Source organism: Mixophyes fleayi, chromosome 1 (assembly GCF_038048845.1).
Source record: "Mixophyes fleayi isolate aMixFle1 chromosome 1, aMixFle1.hap1, whole genome shotgun sequence".
Taxonomy (NCBI): domain Eukaryota; kingdom Metazoa; phylum Chordata; class Amphibia; order Anura; family Limnodynastidae; genus Mixophyes; species Mixophyes fleayi.
Window position 1 is genome coordinate 445352810 of NC_134402.1, and position 18402 is coordinate 445371211.

At 44.1% G+C, this 18402-nt stretch overlaps 1 protein-coding gene across 5 annotated transcripts in view; it reads right to left on the minus strand.

The window, feature by feature from the left end:
• The window catches only part of CTIF (cap binding complex dependent translation initiation factor), a 154324-nt gene that overhangs the window by 115341 nt on the left and 20581 nt on the right, over positions 1 to 18402 (minus strand). For all 5 annotated transcript variants that reach the window (XM_075185905.1, XM_075185886.1, XM_075185911.1 and 2 more), the window contains exons 2-4: positions 9780 to 9886; positions 7363 to 7554; positions 4493 to 4573 (exon numbers count right to left, since the gene is read on the minus strand). In XM_075185905.1, coding sequence (XP_075042006.1) covers positions 4493 to 4573; positions 7363 to 7542 — 261 coding nt within the window. In that variant the 5' untranslated portion in view covers positions 7543 to 7554; positions 9780 to 9886. The remainder of the gene's footprint in view (positions 1 to 4492; positions 4574 to 7362; positions 7555 to 9779; positions 9887 to 18402) is intronic.

The window sequence follows — 18402 nt, forward strand, 5'->3', positions numbered from 1 at the left end:
AAGAGACCAGACTCACACTGCAGCTCTCTATGCTGGAGAACACAGATCTTCTATAGAACATGGTTTAGACACTGCCGTCCCTCAAAAGGTGGATGTGTGGGTTGGACGCATCGGTTGCTATGCGTCTCTGACCCTGGCAACCAATATCCACAGAATTCCATGCGGAGTGTAAGCGTTCCATACAGCAAGACATAGCGCTTACTACAGACACTGCTGCTGAGAACATGTCCGTTTTGCAGAATTAGGAGGTGTAAGTTACTGCAGCAACGTCTTCCCTGCATACGGTGGGGGCAGCAGCCTTTCTGAACCTTTGTGCCTCATGCCTCAATGTGGTCACAAACATCTAGAGAATTGACAAACTGAATATTGGTGGCTACACTGACACTTAATTATTTTGAGCATCAAGTAAAGGAAAATATGTCTCCATAGAACAGATATTTGCCGTATCTCACATGGGCCTACTGACCGGGATGTCCCAGAGGCTCCCGAATTACAAAATTCAGAATCCCGAGAGAGCAGGCAATTTTTCCAGGTACGCGGGGGCAAGCCATGATAGTGCAAATCGTGCAATCAATATTTAATGATACCTCCACTGAAAAAATTATTAATACAAATAGGCAAAAAAACAACAACAAAAAAACACCCACAAAAACCTCTCTCTCTTTCATTGAGGGATTGACTGTTGGACCAGTATGTAGACCGAAAGCCTGTTCTCTGGTCCACTGAGAGAACAAGGCAGCATCATGGAACCAGGAGACAATCTATGACACTATGTGGGAGAGAATAAGCGCTATTCCATCTTTAAACTTCTGGTCTAGAGATGATGGAATAGTGGAGATTATTCATTGTCCAACATCTCCACAAAGGTCTACACCAGTGATGGACAACATTATGAAGCTGGGGCTCTGCTCCAGCCTATTAAGGGCCCGCAGATAGAAAGGATGGAGAGCAGTCCTTTGGTATGACGCGTGACCACCCCACACTGTACAGAGGAGGTCACATGATGCGGAGGTCTGCTGCCTCCGTTCTAATTAGAGCTGGGGGGGCCACAAGCGAAGACTCAGAGGGCCACAGGCCACCAGTTGAACACCGCTGGTCTGCACACTGGGGTAGATGTATCCAGAAAAAGAACAGATGCCGATTTCCCACAGCAATCAGCTTCTAGAATGTAGATAACTTATAGCTAGAATCTGATTGGTTGCCATGGGCTTAATATTTCCTTTTTAGAAGATATGATAAAGCTACCGCGGTGTTACCTAGGAGCATTCAAATCAAATATCCCTATAAAAGTTTTAGCTATCTAAATATAATATACACCGATCAACCACAACATTAACGTCACCTGCCTAATACTGTGTAGGTTTCTGACGGGTCTGACCAGACGAGGGATGGACTCCACAAGATCTCTGAAGGTGTCCTGTGGTATCTGGCACCAAGATGTTAAATGATCTGCTCTAAGTCCTGTAAGTTGCATGGTGGAGGCCTCCATAGTTCAGACTTATTTTTTCCAGCACATCCCACAGATGCTCTTTTGGATTGGGATCTGGGGAATTTGGAGGCCAAGTCAACACCTTGAACTCTTTGTCATGTTCCTCAAACCATTCCTGAACAATGTTTGCAGTGTGACAGGGAGCATTATCCTGCTGGAAGAGGCCACTGCCATCAGGGAATAGTGTTGCCATGAAGGGATGTACGTGGTCTGCAACAATGTTTAGGTAGTTGGTACGTGTCACAGTAACATCCACATGAATGCCAGGATGCAAGGTTTCCCAGAGCATACCACTGCCTCTTTCGTCTTGCCTTCTTCCCACAGAGCATCCTGGTGCCATCTCTTCCCCAGGTAAATGACACACACGCACCCGGCCATTCACAGGATTTAAAAAGAAATGTGATTAATCAGACCAGGCCACCTTCTTCCATTGTCTCATGGTCCAGTTCACGTGCCCATTGTAGGTGCTTTCAGTAGTGGACAGGAGTAAGCACGGGCACTCTGACCGGTCTGCAGCTACGCAGCCCCATACGCAGCAAGCTGCAATGCTCTGTGTGTTCTGACACCTTTCTATCACAGCCAGGATTAACTTTTATGGCAATTTGTGCTATAGTAGCTCTTCTGTGGGATTGGACCAGACAGGCTAGCCTTCACTCCCCACGTACATCGAAGAGTCTTGGGTGTCCATGATCCTGTCACCCATTGTCCTTCCTTGGACCACTTTTGGTAGGTACTAACCACTGCATACTGGAAACACCCCACAAGACCTGTCGTTTTAGAGAGATGACCCAGTTGTCTACCCATCACAATTCGGTCCTTGACAGAGTCGCTCAGATCCTTACATTTGCCCATCTTTCCTGCTTCCAACACATCAACTTCAAGAACTGACTGTTCACAAGTGTCTAATATATCCCACCCCTGACAGCTGCCATTGTAACGAGATAACCAATGTTATTTAATTCACTTGTCAGTGGTTTTAATGTTGTGGCCGATTGGTGTATATGAAATAACTGGTGCGCTTATACTAAATAAATACCCCATCCTCAGACCTCAGCAGCAGGTTACCCTGTTAGTAGAAAGGGAGTTCTTTAACAAGACAGTGACTGACAGCCTGGCAGACTTGCTTTGCAGAAATTCCCAATACATATTGGTGGACTTGATGGGCAGGGGGAGGTCAGTGGTGTCACAGGCACCCAGTCGCATCTTTTTGCTCTGCCCCAGATCCTATCGGCACACAGTCCCAAGGATGTGGTAGGAGCATCAGATGTCTAACAAAGGGGTGGAGAGGGAAGGGGGTGGGTTTAACAATTAACAATGTATTCTACATTCATTGTTGTGGGGGTAGAACGGTGGCTCAGTGGTTAGCACTTCTGCCTCACAGCACTGGGGTCATGAGTTCAATTCCCTGACCATGGCCTTATCTGTGTGGAGTTTGTATGTTCTCCCCGTGTTTGCGTGGGTTTCCTCCGGGTGCTCCGGTTTCCTCCCACACTCCAAAAACATACTGGTAGGTTAATTGGCTGCTATCAAATTGACCTTAGTTTCACTCTTGGTGTGTGTATGTTAGGGAAATTTAGACTGTAAGCTCCATTGGGACAGGGACTGATGTGAGTGAGTTCTCTGTACAGCTCTGCGGAATTAGTGGCGCTATATAAATAAATGGTGATGATGATAATTGTTCATATCTGAAAAATTCAATTTGGGGTTTTGTGGTCCTATAAATAGTCACCCTCAAATACAATATGATAAAAGCAGCTGACAGTGGCACAGAGCAGGAGGACGTGGTACAGGTAATAACAGCCTGGCACAACCGCTTGAGATAGGAATATGGGGCGGACGTCCAGGCAGCATTAAGTGATATAGTCTCACTGCTCCTGCCCTAGTTAGGTCACCTCTCAGAATGGGCATATGGATCATCCCGTAGGTACGTTCTCAGATAACCTGCTTAACACACGTCCTACTCAGGTATCAGTCTGTAAAGACAGAGCACAATGGTTTATATATCTGGAACCTGAGCAGAGAAGTATCAACATCTGAAAACCTGTCTGACAAATACTAAACAGAACAAAGTAAACCAGCTCAGCCTGGTACCTGTTGTGTATCTCATACCAAACATTCCTAACATCAGGGTAATATTTATTACAGATTACATTCTGCTGGTTGTTCCCCAGCATCAGTGTATAATTCTGTATCTTCCAACAGGGAGAGGTATACGTGTATATATTCACTCCCTGTCCCTATGGAGCGCACACTTTAAATTCTCTACCATGCACACACACAAAGGGAGGAATTCAATCAGCCGCAAAGTATCTCTGGAACGTCCGCGAGACACTTCGCAGCAGAGATTCAACAGAAATCTCAGCTCATTTTTCCCCTCGGACCTCTAGGGGGATTTCTACCGGCCACATTGTCGGCGATGTGGGCGGCATGATGTCCTCACGCCACATCGCCGCCAATTGAATTTTCCCTCAAGAGTAAACTTCATACAAAGCCAATTAAACCTAACATTCTTTTTTTGGACTGTGGGAGGAAACCAAGGTGAAAACGCGGGGACCATACAAACTCCTCACATATAGAGTGCTGGTTGGAATCAAACTGATGAGCTCCAGTGCCGTGGAACAACAATGCTGACCACTGTGCCATCCAATATATAAAGATTTGCAGATTTCACACTTACACAGTACATATAATATGGACATAGTATTTACATTTGCTGTGCAGCTGAATACAGACTACTGTTCTCTGTTATCAGACTTTTCCTGTACAAAGGGCTAACTGCAGTGCTCTAAAACAGGAAGTCAGCTGTGTGCAGAGAGAAAAAGCTTCCCCCCACAATCTGAAAGCCCTCGGTCTGACGAGCGCCTGAAACATAAACCTATAAAAGCTGCCAAGGTCACTAGAAGCCCCTTTTATGCCAAAACAAATTGTATTCTAGGTTCAGTGATCTATTCCATGAAGCTGTTTGGGTAACACAGTTATTGGTATGAGTAACATCGTCCTCACCTGGTTGTGGCTGTAGGAGGGTCCTCTCCTTTTTGGCGAAGTTCGGTTTACATCCAATTGTTCATTACATTCCACTGTCCACTGTAAGAGAGAGAAAACGGACACAGGTCACAGGCCCGTGAGTGAGATCAGAAGACGTACACATGAACTAGCATTTATTTTTGTATTTATTTTTTTAAACAAAGGGGCAGGGCCGGTCATGTCACAGCAAAACTGACTGCAATTTCAGCTTTTTGCCCTGCATCAAATCCCATTAACATTGCACTCAATTTGTGAGATTAGTTTCAGATGCCTGTAATTCAGAGGAGAGGTAATACTCTAATAAACTTGTCAACAGAGCATCTATGGATATCCCCGACAAAATAATGTCACCTACATTCTGCTTCATCAATAAATCTAAATGTTGATTTAGAGAGCCTTTCATTTCTCCATTATTTTCAGATAAGATTTTAGTTTTATACAACGTGGGTTAAGTTCATTGTGCAGCTGATCCAAGGACGTCTAATACAGAGGAAGGTTCTCCAGCAAGGGGCAGTGGTCAGTACGCTCCGTCAGTTTAACTATGAATTACGAGATAAAGAAATGAATCCTAGCAAGTACAAAGCGCGCACCCTGCGGGAATAAGATGCGCGGGAATGGAATCTAATGGAACACTGACAAAAAACAAAACCAGAAACTCTTTTCTATTGTTCCAAACCAATGCATTAGGATTGTGCATTCTATTATGAAAAATTCCTTTCTTGGTACATCAGATTCTGTATCAAATCTAACCAGGAACACAGCTGTGCTCCGAAATTTTAACAGGACGTTATTTGCTTGAATTTTACTAGACAAGTATTTTGTTTCTTTTTAAATGAAAATTACAAATGTCATGTATTGCAGATTTTAAGTCCCCCTGATAATTTGAATCAGTTGTGCAATCTTAATTGGAAGTCATGGTAAAGAAGAATTCATATGATTGATTAATGACCATCATGTCCGTCACCTGCACACAGGGGAGGTGGTGATTTTGTGGGCGGCAGCCTATCCAGTCACTAGGAGCCAGTGATATCACTGAGAATGCAGCCTATCCAGTCACTAGGAGCCAGTGACATCACTGAGAGTGCAGCCTATCCAGTCACTAGGGACCAGTGACATCACTGATAATGCAGCCTATCCAGTCACTAGGAACCAGTGACATCACTGAGAGTGCAGCCTATCCAGTCACTAGGAGCCAGTGACATCACGGAGAATGCAGCCTATCCAGTCACTAGGAGCCAGTGACATCACGGAGAATGCAGCCTATCCAGTCACTAGGAACCAGTGACATCACTGAGAGTGCAGCCTATCCAGTCACTAGGAACCAGTGACATCACTGAGGCATGAACGGATATACTGCATCAAGTATTTGATCAGCCCTCAGGATAGCAGCCTTTACTGTATGACAGATACACTTTATTACCCCTTTGCTTCTATGAAAGCCTTGTTCATATGATCAGTGGTTCCTTCAATTTAGACAGCTCTGCTTTTTCTAAAACAGGCATTATTACCCTATAAATCATATCAGACCTATTCTCTGAAGAGTACACTCTGGTTAGAGAGACATCCACGGACATTACAACGCACGTCGATAAAAAACAGATCAATAAACTTCTATTAAAAGATCTGCAATTGGAAGTTCCCTGCTAAGCTAGATGAGGTCAGCTCTTTTCTTCACGTGTTACTTGTTTGACTTACGGAGGTATAAATATGTATTGAAGTACTGTATTTACAAGGGGGTGGAGTCATCATTTACAACCACATAACCCGCTCAAATGACCTCTCGCTTTTAATCTTTAATCAGCAGAAAGGAAGTAGATTTCCTCCTTTAAACTTCATTAGACAGTGTTCACCTATCCTGCACCGTTATACAACAGCGAGGAGAAAGCAAAACATAAGCGGAGAACAATACAGGTACATAATGTCAGAGGGTCCTGATCAGCAGAGCTTACAATCTAAAGGTTTAAAAAAAAAAAAAAAAAAACAAATCGCAAGAAACAAAATATGTGATAAAGATCAGAGATGAGCGGATGTAATAATACATAGAAGAGTGTTATGAGCCGTAGTAAGTGCTGTTATAGACAGGAGAATGGGGAAGGAGGTGGTACAATGCAAAGCTGAGTAGAGCGTTGACATTAAGCATAGAGGACATACAAAGAGACTGGAACGGCCTTTACAAAAAGCATTAGAGAGTATAGGTGCAGCATGGGGAAAGTCTTGCATGGGGACAGCGAGAAGTGGTAATCACAGATGACGGCCGCATGAGTCCTTGGAAGAAGATTATCAGAGAAGGACTTTGCAGCTAAAGCTGCCCATGAAATCTTTCTCCCCAACCACATTCTGAAAACGATGGACTAGACGGATCAGGCTGGCTGGACAATTTCAAAATGTCAGAATTATTTAGACTGTCAAACTGCTAATGCTAATTATCTTGGAATGTGTAAAAATTAGTTTTGTTAATTGTCACAATAATAAAGATGGGAAATAAGCTGCACCTTTATTAACAGCCTAGTAAAATGCACTTCTCATCATAACTTAAATTAATGAATGAAAACTACATTTTTACTAAAACCACGGTCAGAGCTACAGGTTGACAATGACTGAGACCCATGAGAATCCCACTGCTGACACCAACACTATAAATAGCTTAGGCATGAACCTTGCTTGTCCAATCAGGTTCAAGGACAACCTGTCTGCGTTCCAACCATATTGAACATCCTCCACTGCTCAATATGGGGAATACATGGCGTGACGGCAACAGTGGGAATATTTTCTGAACCACGTGGTACTGGGACTCTTGCAGTTTATGAGAGAAAAGGGGATTGCCGCATGACCGTTACCAACTATCTCACCTGGGATATATTACACAGGGTTTTGTCGCTCTCTTCATCGCCCTCGGTCTTGTCAGCCAGCAGCCCCTGAACTTGATACTCCAGAACGTAACTATCGATAAACCTCTCGAGTTCTTCAATCTCCTGGGAGCGGCTACTACCAGCTTCTGAAGAGGCCGAGGCTGCTGATGAGTTCTCCATCACTTCTCCAGGCTGAAAAGACACAGGGAACAGAAATTAGGTGTCCGGCGAGAGGACATGACCACTAGGACTCGTACACTACACAAACCGCACCCTAACAAAGTAATCTTATTTCTATGTGGAAAGTCAGGCCGAGCGAGCAATTAAGTATCGGGCTGGGTTCAAAATGTAAGAAAGTAGTCAGTTATTTACACACTTTCCTGATTCTCGGTGATCAATAGGCTCCAGCGTTGGCCTCTGGTAGAGGAGATATTCTGCAGACATCAAGCAGTCAAGAGACTGATGTTAGAAACGCTCTGCAGGCCCCAGTCATGGGACCACTGGTAGTAGCTGCCGATTCATTCTCTGAGCCAGTGGCCACCTCATCTCCCCCACACATATTATTGTTAAACAGCATCCCCCGATCTCCCCATGACTTGGTACATTCTGCTCAGTCTTTGGCTACATTACAGTGGGTGTCAGCTTAACACCTTTGCTTGAATGTAGCTGAATGGGGGGGGACCAGAGTGCAGACTCAGAGATAAGAGGCAGGTATCCTACAGCAATGATGGGGTTTAGTGCAATGCTCCACAGTACTTATATTGTATTAATAAAAATAAAGGCGGATAACAGCCTTTGATCACCCCCCCTTTCTCCAGTTAGTACCCCCATCCGACTCTACAGCTCGCTCTAATGACAAGAAATATTCCACTTTAGCGCAGGAGAGAAGGCAGCGCGATACGGAAATGCGGACAATACGCGATCACGTGTGTAGGATAAAGCGAAGCACGAACGCTACATTATCAAAAGCAGGGAATCCCTGCAAAAGATCACAGGTCACCGTGCGCTACCCCTAAGTAGCCAACAGCGCGGTCTATAGCGCACAATGTCCGCAGCAGTAATCAGCAAGTGGAGTCTGACTGCTGCACCGGGCTCTTGTCAAACAAAAATCATTAACTGGCATTTTATTTGTAATGCACCGAATACAGGACGCTGCCCTGGTCTTAAAACACAAGTCAGCTTTCATGACAGGTTTCCTTTACATTATTTTATGAGTGGGGGGTTGTAGAACATGTGATTAAGTGATGTTTTGTTAGCATCAATTTCAAAATCCTTTACTCGGTCTCCCACGAAAACACAATTGGAAGGACAGGTGTAGAACATGCAGACAGTTAGCAATGACATAGTGTCAGCATTAAACATGATAATACCCAGGTGTGACAATATAACGTCCCCTCCCGTCTGCACAGTCACATAGTTACCAAATTCTAGATACGGCTAATGGTTGATGCATCGCTAAACTGTGAACTATTATTTAAAAAGCATAATTAATAATAATAATTAGAATTGTTTAAGAAGCACCAGTAGAAAATTCCTTAGAAAAAAATAAAAAAAAGTTTATTTAAACTTATCCGAACAATAAGATTATTATACATCCAGCATCTAAACAGGAGCATAATTGTTTCACAATGGCAATATGTGAATTGACAACTGTTATCTGAAACCGCTCGCTGAAACAATGAGGAACAGAAAAGTCCCAAATGTAAAGGAAAGGGGACGTCTGAACCGAAAACTGCGCAGCCCAACTATGTGGATGAAGCCTTACCGCCGACAGTTATTGGTGGAAAGATACCAAGCGTAATATAGCTGACAACAGATCAAAACACACAGTAAGTTTCTACAGCAATACAGGAACATATAGGAATCTAAATGGTATATTAAACAATTCAGTAGACCAACAGTCCTCAAAGCTGCATAACTTACATATCATTGTTCTCGTCACCTCTTAGAGTGTAAGCTCATTTGCGCAGCACCATCGTTGCAAGTCACTGTATATAATTTGTTGTTATAATCCCGTCAATGTACAGTGCTACGTAATGCGTCAGTGCTTTATAAATAAATAAAAATAAATTAAGGTCAGGGATGGATGAGATCTTCATACCATTGCCCCAATAATACAGTGAAATTCGAGGTTCGTAACCTCATCACCGGGATGGGGGGCACTGGCGAGATGTTACACCATTTTACTATGACCGACAGGAGCAGTTTTGGGGACATTTAAATAGATAAAAAAAACCAGCACTTTCACTTTTATTAAGCAGCAGCTTTCGTGGTGCATTGTCGTTTTTCAAAGCACTTTTAATTTTATTTTTAAGACTCCCCCCACTATGTGTGGCCATGTCAGACTGCAGGTCAGTGAGCCCAGACTGACATGAGTGGATTACACGGATTACCAATGACATGGATTGTGTTCTCACCTCTCTCCAAGTAGCTGAACGTGCGGGTAATCGGCCTGAAGGGCGGGGGGCACCGGCTTACTCCATCCTGCGTGTCAGTGTGCGGCGATCTCTTGAGTCTGACATATCTATAAGACATACACAGCCTGCGTCAGATACAAGTTATATCGTATAGCCAAAGTGTTAGTCTAATAATCCCTATAAAATACAATGTAGACAGCAAATTATATTCTATAAATCATTCATGTTATGTCATTCTTTACAGTTACAGGGATTGAATCTCTTATCCAGCGACCTGTTCAGAAAGTTCTAATGGCGATAAGTGAAGAGAGCATTGAATTACGGAGACTGTTCTGTAATATTGACATGATCAGAGTATATGTAATCACTGTGTACAAGTGTCCTACTAGCATTAAAAATATGATTAACGCCATCAGGTAAGGAGTTTTTTACCCAAAGGTGGTAGTGCAGCTTCATCTCTGCACCTAGGCCAAAATTAAAAATTATATGGTTTTGGCCAGAGTTAGGCCGGGGACACACTACAAGGTTTTCAGCGGATTATCTGGCCAATCACACGGTAAAGACCGTTCGGCCCGATATGGCATTAGTGTGTACGCTGCAACCAAAAAACTATTACCGTTCCAAAGCTCGTCATATCGGATCATTTGATTTTTTAAACCAGACTAAAAATCTATGAAAACAATGGAACAATCTCTCATTCCAATCCTGCAGTGTGTCTGCACTCATGATCAGGATCTCCATAGAGTTTAGAGTCACGGGGGTAAATGTATCAAGCTGAGAGTTTTCCGGCGGGTTTGTAAAACCAATCAGATTCTAACTATCATTTATTTTGTACATTCTACAAAATGATAACTAGAATCTGATTGGTTGTTATAGGCAACATCTCCACTTCTCAAACCCCTCCGGAAAACTCTCATCTTGAGAAATTTACCCCACGATCTTTTCAGCCGATGGTTATGACAGATGAAGAGCACAGATCTGATGGTAAATCTTATAAAACCTGTATAGTGTGTACATAGGAATCGGCTGCTGATCGGGACTTTCAGTCGTTGGTACAATCTATAACTATATTGCAGCGGGGCAAGTTTTCTGTACTATGTAACCAGCCCGAACGTCTTAATTTTTAACATTGGAAACCTAGTACAGGCAAAAGGCGAAGGGGGATTTGCAGGAACAAAAAAAGATTGGTATGAAAATAAAAATGGAGTAGGAAAGAGTCTAACAACCCAAACTTAAACTAAAAGGAGGGAAAACACACATAAGACCTGTATTGTGATTTGACGTCACCATGTAAAAATTCTCCATATGGAGGAATTTCCAAACATCCCACAGTGCACAGTAAAATAAAAATCTCCCTTCAGAACAACTTCACATAAAATATAATTATTATCTGAGCAAACATCCAGTAATTCACAGTATTTTACAACTTCTGCATTATGAAATTAGACAATTTTAGTGATGGACTTTACAGAGATCACAGTATCGCAGTGCTTTAGTTTCTGTCTGCAAGAAGCGTCCACTTAAATGCATTACAGGGTCAGAGGATGGAGACACTGTACATTCCAGGAAAAACAAAAGCGGGTTTGATTTCTGTGATCTCTATCTATATCTTTATGTAATGAGGCAACCCAAGTTATATTACTGATCTCACTCATAGATGTCAGAAAAACAGCAAAGTGAATATTCTAGGGCAGTGATGGGCAACCCGCAGACCTCCCAGCCGCCGCCACCTGCGGGCCCGTCCCAGCCTCCATCACCTGCGGGCCCCTCCCAGATGCCGCCACCTGTGGGCCCCTCCCAGCCGCCGGGTGGGTGTGATGTAGGGAATTGCTGCATTGCACCGCATGGGTGGAGCCACGATGATGCAAATTACATCATTAAGCCCCTCCCCTGCCTAGTATCTGGGAGGGGGCAGGCCCTTTCCAGGAGAACTCCCTGAAATTTGGAGGGATGGTACTAAAAGTTGTCAAGTATGCCTCCTCCACATCACATGACCAATGCACAGCACCAGCAGCACATCTGAGATCAGAGGAGGGGGGACGTTCAACCTGTATAAACCGCTTCCCTCCCTCCGTGAGACAGAGCTGCGTGACCCCCGCTTACTTCATAAAGCTAGTAAAGCGATTGCTAGTTGAGTCCTCTTATGCACCAGGGTCCTGCAAAGCTGGTTGTGCCTACATTTTGTTCCACTTGCCCCTGTGGACAGACGTGATCATGGCACACATTAAAAACAACAAGCGCAGTCGGCTGACGGATGGAAACCTCTCTGCAGAATGTGACTTCCAGCCTTAGGAAGTAGGGGAGTGGGGGACAGGGTATTACTCCCCAGGGACCCCTGCAATTTCCTAAAGCTAGATTGCTCCATTTATCAGCATGCTACCGCTGCAGCTCATCTGTCCGGCCCTATTAAGAAATGCTCCATTACATATGACCGAGCCACCCTGCACGGGGAGCTGCAGAGGCTGCATTTACATAGGAGCCCAGACACTAACTCCAGGTCCCAGAAGAGGCTCCCCCTCCCCTATTTACTACAGGGCACCGTATGCATGTGTCCTGGTCATCAGAAAGGGGAAGTGGTGATTTGTGAGGCTGAAGGTGGACGTGTAACACATGAAGAATTAGGCAGCACTATTCAGAGTTACATATTGAGGAAGAGAGAGCCGGAGGGAGCACAGACTTCATCCCTACGCTGGCAGACGGCTAATTAATAGCGTGGTAATGTGCTTGCTCCAGCGATTCAGAGGAAACCAATATCACAGCAACTAGAGGCTGAAAATAAACCTCAGGAAACACCTTGCACTTCCCTCAGCATTTTCCTGCAATCCCAGCTACAGCCGACAAGCCAAGATCAGCAGGCGGCCAACACAGAGAGAGAGCCCGGGGCCCACGCAGAGCCTTCCCCTTCTGTGGAGGAGATTGTGTGTAATAACACTAGTAGTGCCCACAGAACTGTGCTATTATAACACAGACATACTCCATGTATAAACAAGGGTCATCCTATATCTATTTCCTACTATCCGTGCAGTAGTATGTAGGGACAGAACCAGATACTTGCATCAATTACATGTGCAGCACGGAGGCTGAGTGGTTAGCACTTCTGCCTTACAGCACTAGGGTCACGAGTTCGATTCCCGACTATGTCCTTATCTGTGAGGAGTTTGTATGTTCTCCCCGTGTTTGCGTGGGTTTCCTCCCACACTCCAAAAACATACTAGTAAGTTAATTGGCTGCTATTAAATTGACCCTAGTGTGTGTGTGTGAGTGTGCGTGTGTGTGTGTGTGTATGTGTGTCTGTGTGTATGTTAGTGAATTAGACTGTAAGCCCCAATGGGTCAGGGACTGATGTGAGTGAGTTCTCTGTACAGCGCTGCAGAATTAGTGGCGCTATATAAATAAATGGTGATGATGATGAAGTGCAGTAGTAACACAGATGGAAAATGATCAACAAATGACGTTCATGGAACAGTGGCCTTAGGGCCATATCAAGAAAAAGGGGAGAAAGTTTACAAAGCAACAACATTTGACAAAAGCGTCTGTGTGTAAGGGAAGGACGAATTCCGGATTGCAATAAAATGTAAATCAAAGCAGGTCCCCTTTCTTGTACTAACCTGTAGCAGCTGCCAGGCCTGTCTATAGTCCCTGGAACACCAGGTGACCTCATAGCCAGAGACTCTGCACAAAAGTGCGGCTCTACCTGTAGCTCTAACGCAGCGTTACAGAAAATCTCACGTCACAAAACTGATCGCGCCCAGCATTATAAAATATGTGTGTGAACACACACCTGGACAACATCAATATAAGGTCACTTAATAGGGTGTTGGGCCACCACATGCTGCCAATACAGGCAGTATACACGGTGCATTTAGCTACCAAGGACTGGAAATGTGCAGGAGGGAGGTCGCTCCATTCTTACATTCTGTACTCATCCATTTGTTGAGGACATGGTGAAGGATGATTCATGTGACCTTTCTCCACTGTTCGGTAGTTAATTTCCTGCTCTCTTTAGAACACTGAACTTGCATTGCCCAGTGTGATGAGAGGTTTATGCCGTGGATCCAGACTGATAACCTGCTTCATGGAGTTCCCAGAGTCCTTTTGGTTAAACCAGCTGCTTCAAATTAATGCACAGATAACACAATGCTGGGTTATGTGTTTCACCCACTGTTGCCCTCCGATTAGGAATTTCCCTTGGACTTCCATCCATAACGTTAAACTCCAGCCAAATGTGTCCATCCAACCAACCCTCTTTCAAAGTCACTGAAGTCTTCTCTTACAGCCATACTAGCTATAATTATACGCAACCAGCATTTTCATACATAACTGACCATATTGTCATGTTATCTGGATTATTAACACATGAGCCACACTTGTGCAGGAAGCCCATGCTTTCAACATACTTTGTGCTCCCATTTGTTTATCCACTATTAATAAATCTATTGCCTCAGTAGAGCGTACGCCAAGTGCCAGATTACTTAGCGCGATGAATCAAGCTGGGCACTGAATGTACAATTGTCGGCCTGCTCTCCATACCAAGGACATGCCTGTCAATGCTGTATGGAGATGAATAGCTCGCATGCGGGCGTGGAACTATCCTGCAGCCCTGCATTCCGTTCTGTACAGATAATAACAACTCGCTTTGTCCAACGTCGGGCTGCGTTCCAAACAAACCCCGCTACTGTGACACCTAGACAAGGTGCACTCACTGGTCATCGCTTGCTTTGTCTAACAACCGACAATGAATGGAAAGTACAATTACAAGAATATCCGTTCAGTTTAAAAATGTATATTGATAACCAAACATAAAATCGGTTCCTTTTCACCAGCATAAATGTGAATTCCGCCTCGCTACTTCTTCTAGGAAATCGTTTCAGAAAAAAAATTGGTTTTCCACCTCCAGGTGACTTTAATTTATCATCTTGTAACACGTCCTCTGGCAACTTTTTACTACATACATTTCTCTGTCAATCTTCATTCTGTGATCTGTATTTATAGCTGCAGGCAGAGCTGTTTGTTGTCGCTACCCTGGCACACGGCACAGAGCTGCGCTGTGCACTCGGCATCGGACTGACAGCAGCTGTGTATTATCCAACGGGAACTGTCAGATGCTCTAAATACCTGGCTGAAAATCACAGAAAGCAGCCAGAAAGAGAAAGCAAAGTATTTAGTAAGAGTTGCAGGAGGGAATATATAAATGAGTTGTCGGAAAGTAGAAAACTCAAACACTTTCTAATAGAATGCGCATCTATAGTTATACAGAGAATGCTACCAAGCAATATACACATCTATCATGGTGGCTCCCTGCTTAATGTCACAACTAGTTGCTCAGAAATATTGTTTGCAACCAGTTCTGGGCACAGGGATATACTTTGCATATATTCCTACCAGCATTTAAAAACTAAAATAAAAATTAAAAGATCATTTTATATTTACCGAACAGACACTGTGTACACACTACAGAACATTTCCCCCGATGTGACTGAAAGTCCCGATCAGCAGCCGATTCATGTGTACACACTAAACACGTTTTACACTATTTACCTTCAGATCTGTGCTCTTAGTCTCTTAACCATCGGATTAAAAGATTGTGACTCATCATCATCATTTATTTATATAGCGCCACCGATTCCACAGCGCTGTACAGAGAACTCATTCACATCAGTCCCTGCCTCATTGGAGCTTACAGTCTAAATTCCCTAACTTACAGAGAGAGGGAGAGAGAGACGAGGGTCAATTTTGATAGCAGCCAATTAACCTACCAGTATGTTCTTGGAGTGTGGGAGGAAACCGGAGCACCCAGAGGAAACCCACGCAAACACGGGGAGAACATACAAATTCCACACAGATAAGGCCATGGTCGGGAATCGAACGCATGACCCCAGTGCTGTGAGGCAGGAGTGCTAACCACCGAGCCACCATGAAGCCCTCTGTAAACTTTATGAAGATCTCGGGACACTGTCGGTTGTGAGTGCATACACGATACAATGAGCTTTGGTATGATAATCGCTGACTGTGGGAGCATATACACTAATGAGACATTGGCAGCATGGTGGCTTAGTGGTTAGCACTTCTGCCTCACAGCACTGGGGTCATGAGTTCGATTCCCGACCATGGCCTTATCTGTGTGGAGTTTGTATGTTCTCCCCGTGTTTGCGTGGGTTTCCTCCGGGTGCTCCGGTTTCTTCCCACACTCCAAAAACATACTGGTAGGTTAATTGGATGCTATCAAAATTGACCCTATTATCTCTCTCTCTGTCTGTCTGTGTATGTGTATGTTAGGGAATTTAGTCTGTAAGCTCCAATGGGACAGGGACTGATGTGAGTGAGTTCTCTGTACAGCGCTGCGGAATTAGTGGCGCTATATAAATGATGATGATGACGACATTGGGGCGAACGGTCATTAATCGCGTGATTGACCAAATAATTGGCTGAAAACACTGTAGTATGTACCCAGCCTTACACTAAGGTCTTTCATACGGAGGATACCTGGGTGGGGAGGGGACGATAGAGCCCAAGAGAGTTTCGGAAGGTAGAAGAGTAAGCAGTGGAGGGGGTATAAAAAGTAATTAGTCCAGTGGGCAACACTGCACCTCACAAGTTTGGCTCATTTCTTGTTGGAATTTATTGCTCCGTTGAACGAACTGGAACAGATTTGTGGTGTCGGAAACAATGTTACAACTCCACATATCACTCCTATCAAAACGGACATTGAATCAAACAAACGAGCGCTGTTGTATCAGAGCTGGAGCTCAGATACTTACCCAGGGCCGACTGGTGAAACCCTTAGCACATACTGTACAGGCTATGGAGTCTGCCAAAATATCCATGGGCCACAAAAGCCTTTGGAGGGCCACAAGACAATGGTCAGTCCCATCCATACATTAATAGGAGTACAGAACGTGTAAACTAAAATAAAAAGAAAAACATTTGCCCTATTCTCCTCACTGCACAAACGCACAGTAAAATCATAGCTTACGTCATCAAAAACTGTGATCATATAATAGAAATCCAGTTAGAGCTAAACCACCAGGAACAGTAAATAATTGTGCCTTAAAATTTTTACATGACTGATACAGACGGTTACCGGACTGAGCTGCTCCCAAATGACCGACAGAGGTATGTGCGGAATTCCAGGTATGTGGTTGCTCAACACACAAAGGCCAAGTAACTGAACGAAGCCATCAGTACCAGACTTCATCTTCTAATGTGTCAATGGAAAGAACATTTTCCAGTAACATTTCTACCATAACAACCGTATTGTGGGCAACACCATGGTCATGAGAATGCAAAAGCAGTTTAGGAACCGGTCATGCACCCCTCACCAGGAACCACGGGTATGGCTGAAACACTAAACCCATAAGTTAAGAAAAAAGCCTGTAGGGTATTCTACACCATGTAAACATTATACCCAAGAGCTTACAATTTGCAGAGAAGATCAGCGTTTGCCTCTATATCGTTGATGACTGCTAGAATACATTTATGTTTTTTAAAATATATCAGAAAATGTGAGATATCTTTGTATGTAGCAGCAGGCAATCATTATTCCTGGGAGAGATCAGGACTATGTGGATATTCAGACATCAAAGGAAAGAGGCGGCCTGAGAGAGAATGACTGATGAACCTGGATCTCCGCATAATACATCACAAATCTGGGAAGGAACAACGGCTTAGATTAATTCTTTCCGCAAGGAAGCGCCGGAATGCAGCTTTGATCTGCTTAGGAGAATAACACTACAGGTCGCACAAGGGATTGTAAAGAAATTAAAATAATTCTCAACACTGTTATGTCGATAATGGTGAAGACCAGGGACAGTGCACACAAGCTAAAATCACTCCATCCAATCAGCCGCCCAGTAAGGGGTATTGATGCATCCCCGTGGATTCGATGTCCTCCGTGGTGTCCAGCTCCTGGGGAAAAGACCACTATTTCAGGGGCAGAGGGGATTTTCTTGGCCCAACCTGCCTAGGGAACAGCAGTCTCATTTCTAAAGTGGTGAAACCGCTTCAGTCCACCGCTCCCTGCTGTATTGAAGAGGAGATGTGGCGGATTCTCTCACTGGATTCTGGAGCCGATTTCAGTCTCCGTGACTGTCCGACAGTAACTCAGTTTCCTGTCCAGCAGTGATCAGTCATTATTTGCGGTAATTGAGTACAGAACAAGGAGTTGTTATAAGCCAATAAAAAGTACAGGTTGACCGCAACTCCGGCACCAAGCTGGAGAGAGAGAGAACTAGCACACCGTGGGGTCCGATGTCTGGGAGCCCACAGTTACAGAGAAACTTACCCCGGTTGTCGGCTAATAGTCACTTCCACAGGGCTGACAACCTGGGTAAAGTTTGAATGACTATAATTGCCAAGTGTAGATAAACTGGATTGGATGAGCAGTTACAGCTGTCCAATCAGCTTCATCCCTCTCTCCACCCAATCACTTGGACAAGGTTATGTGCAGGACATGGAAATCCCAAAGAAAAGGGTTAAGCAATCTCATGCATCAGAAGGTGACAGTTCTGTAACCATCAGACATTGACCTGAATATAGAGTAGGACAATGTCCTATGTCACTGTATGTAGAGGACAAAGGTCAGGGGGAGATGTACATAAATATAGATTACATCAGTTCTCTGTGC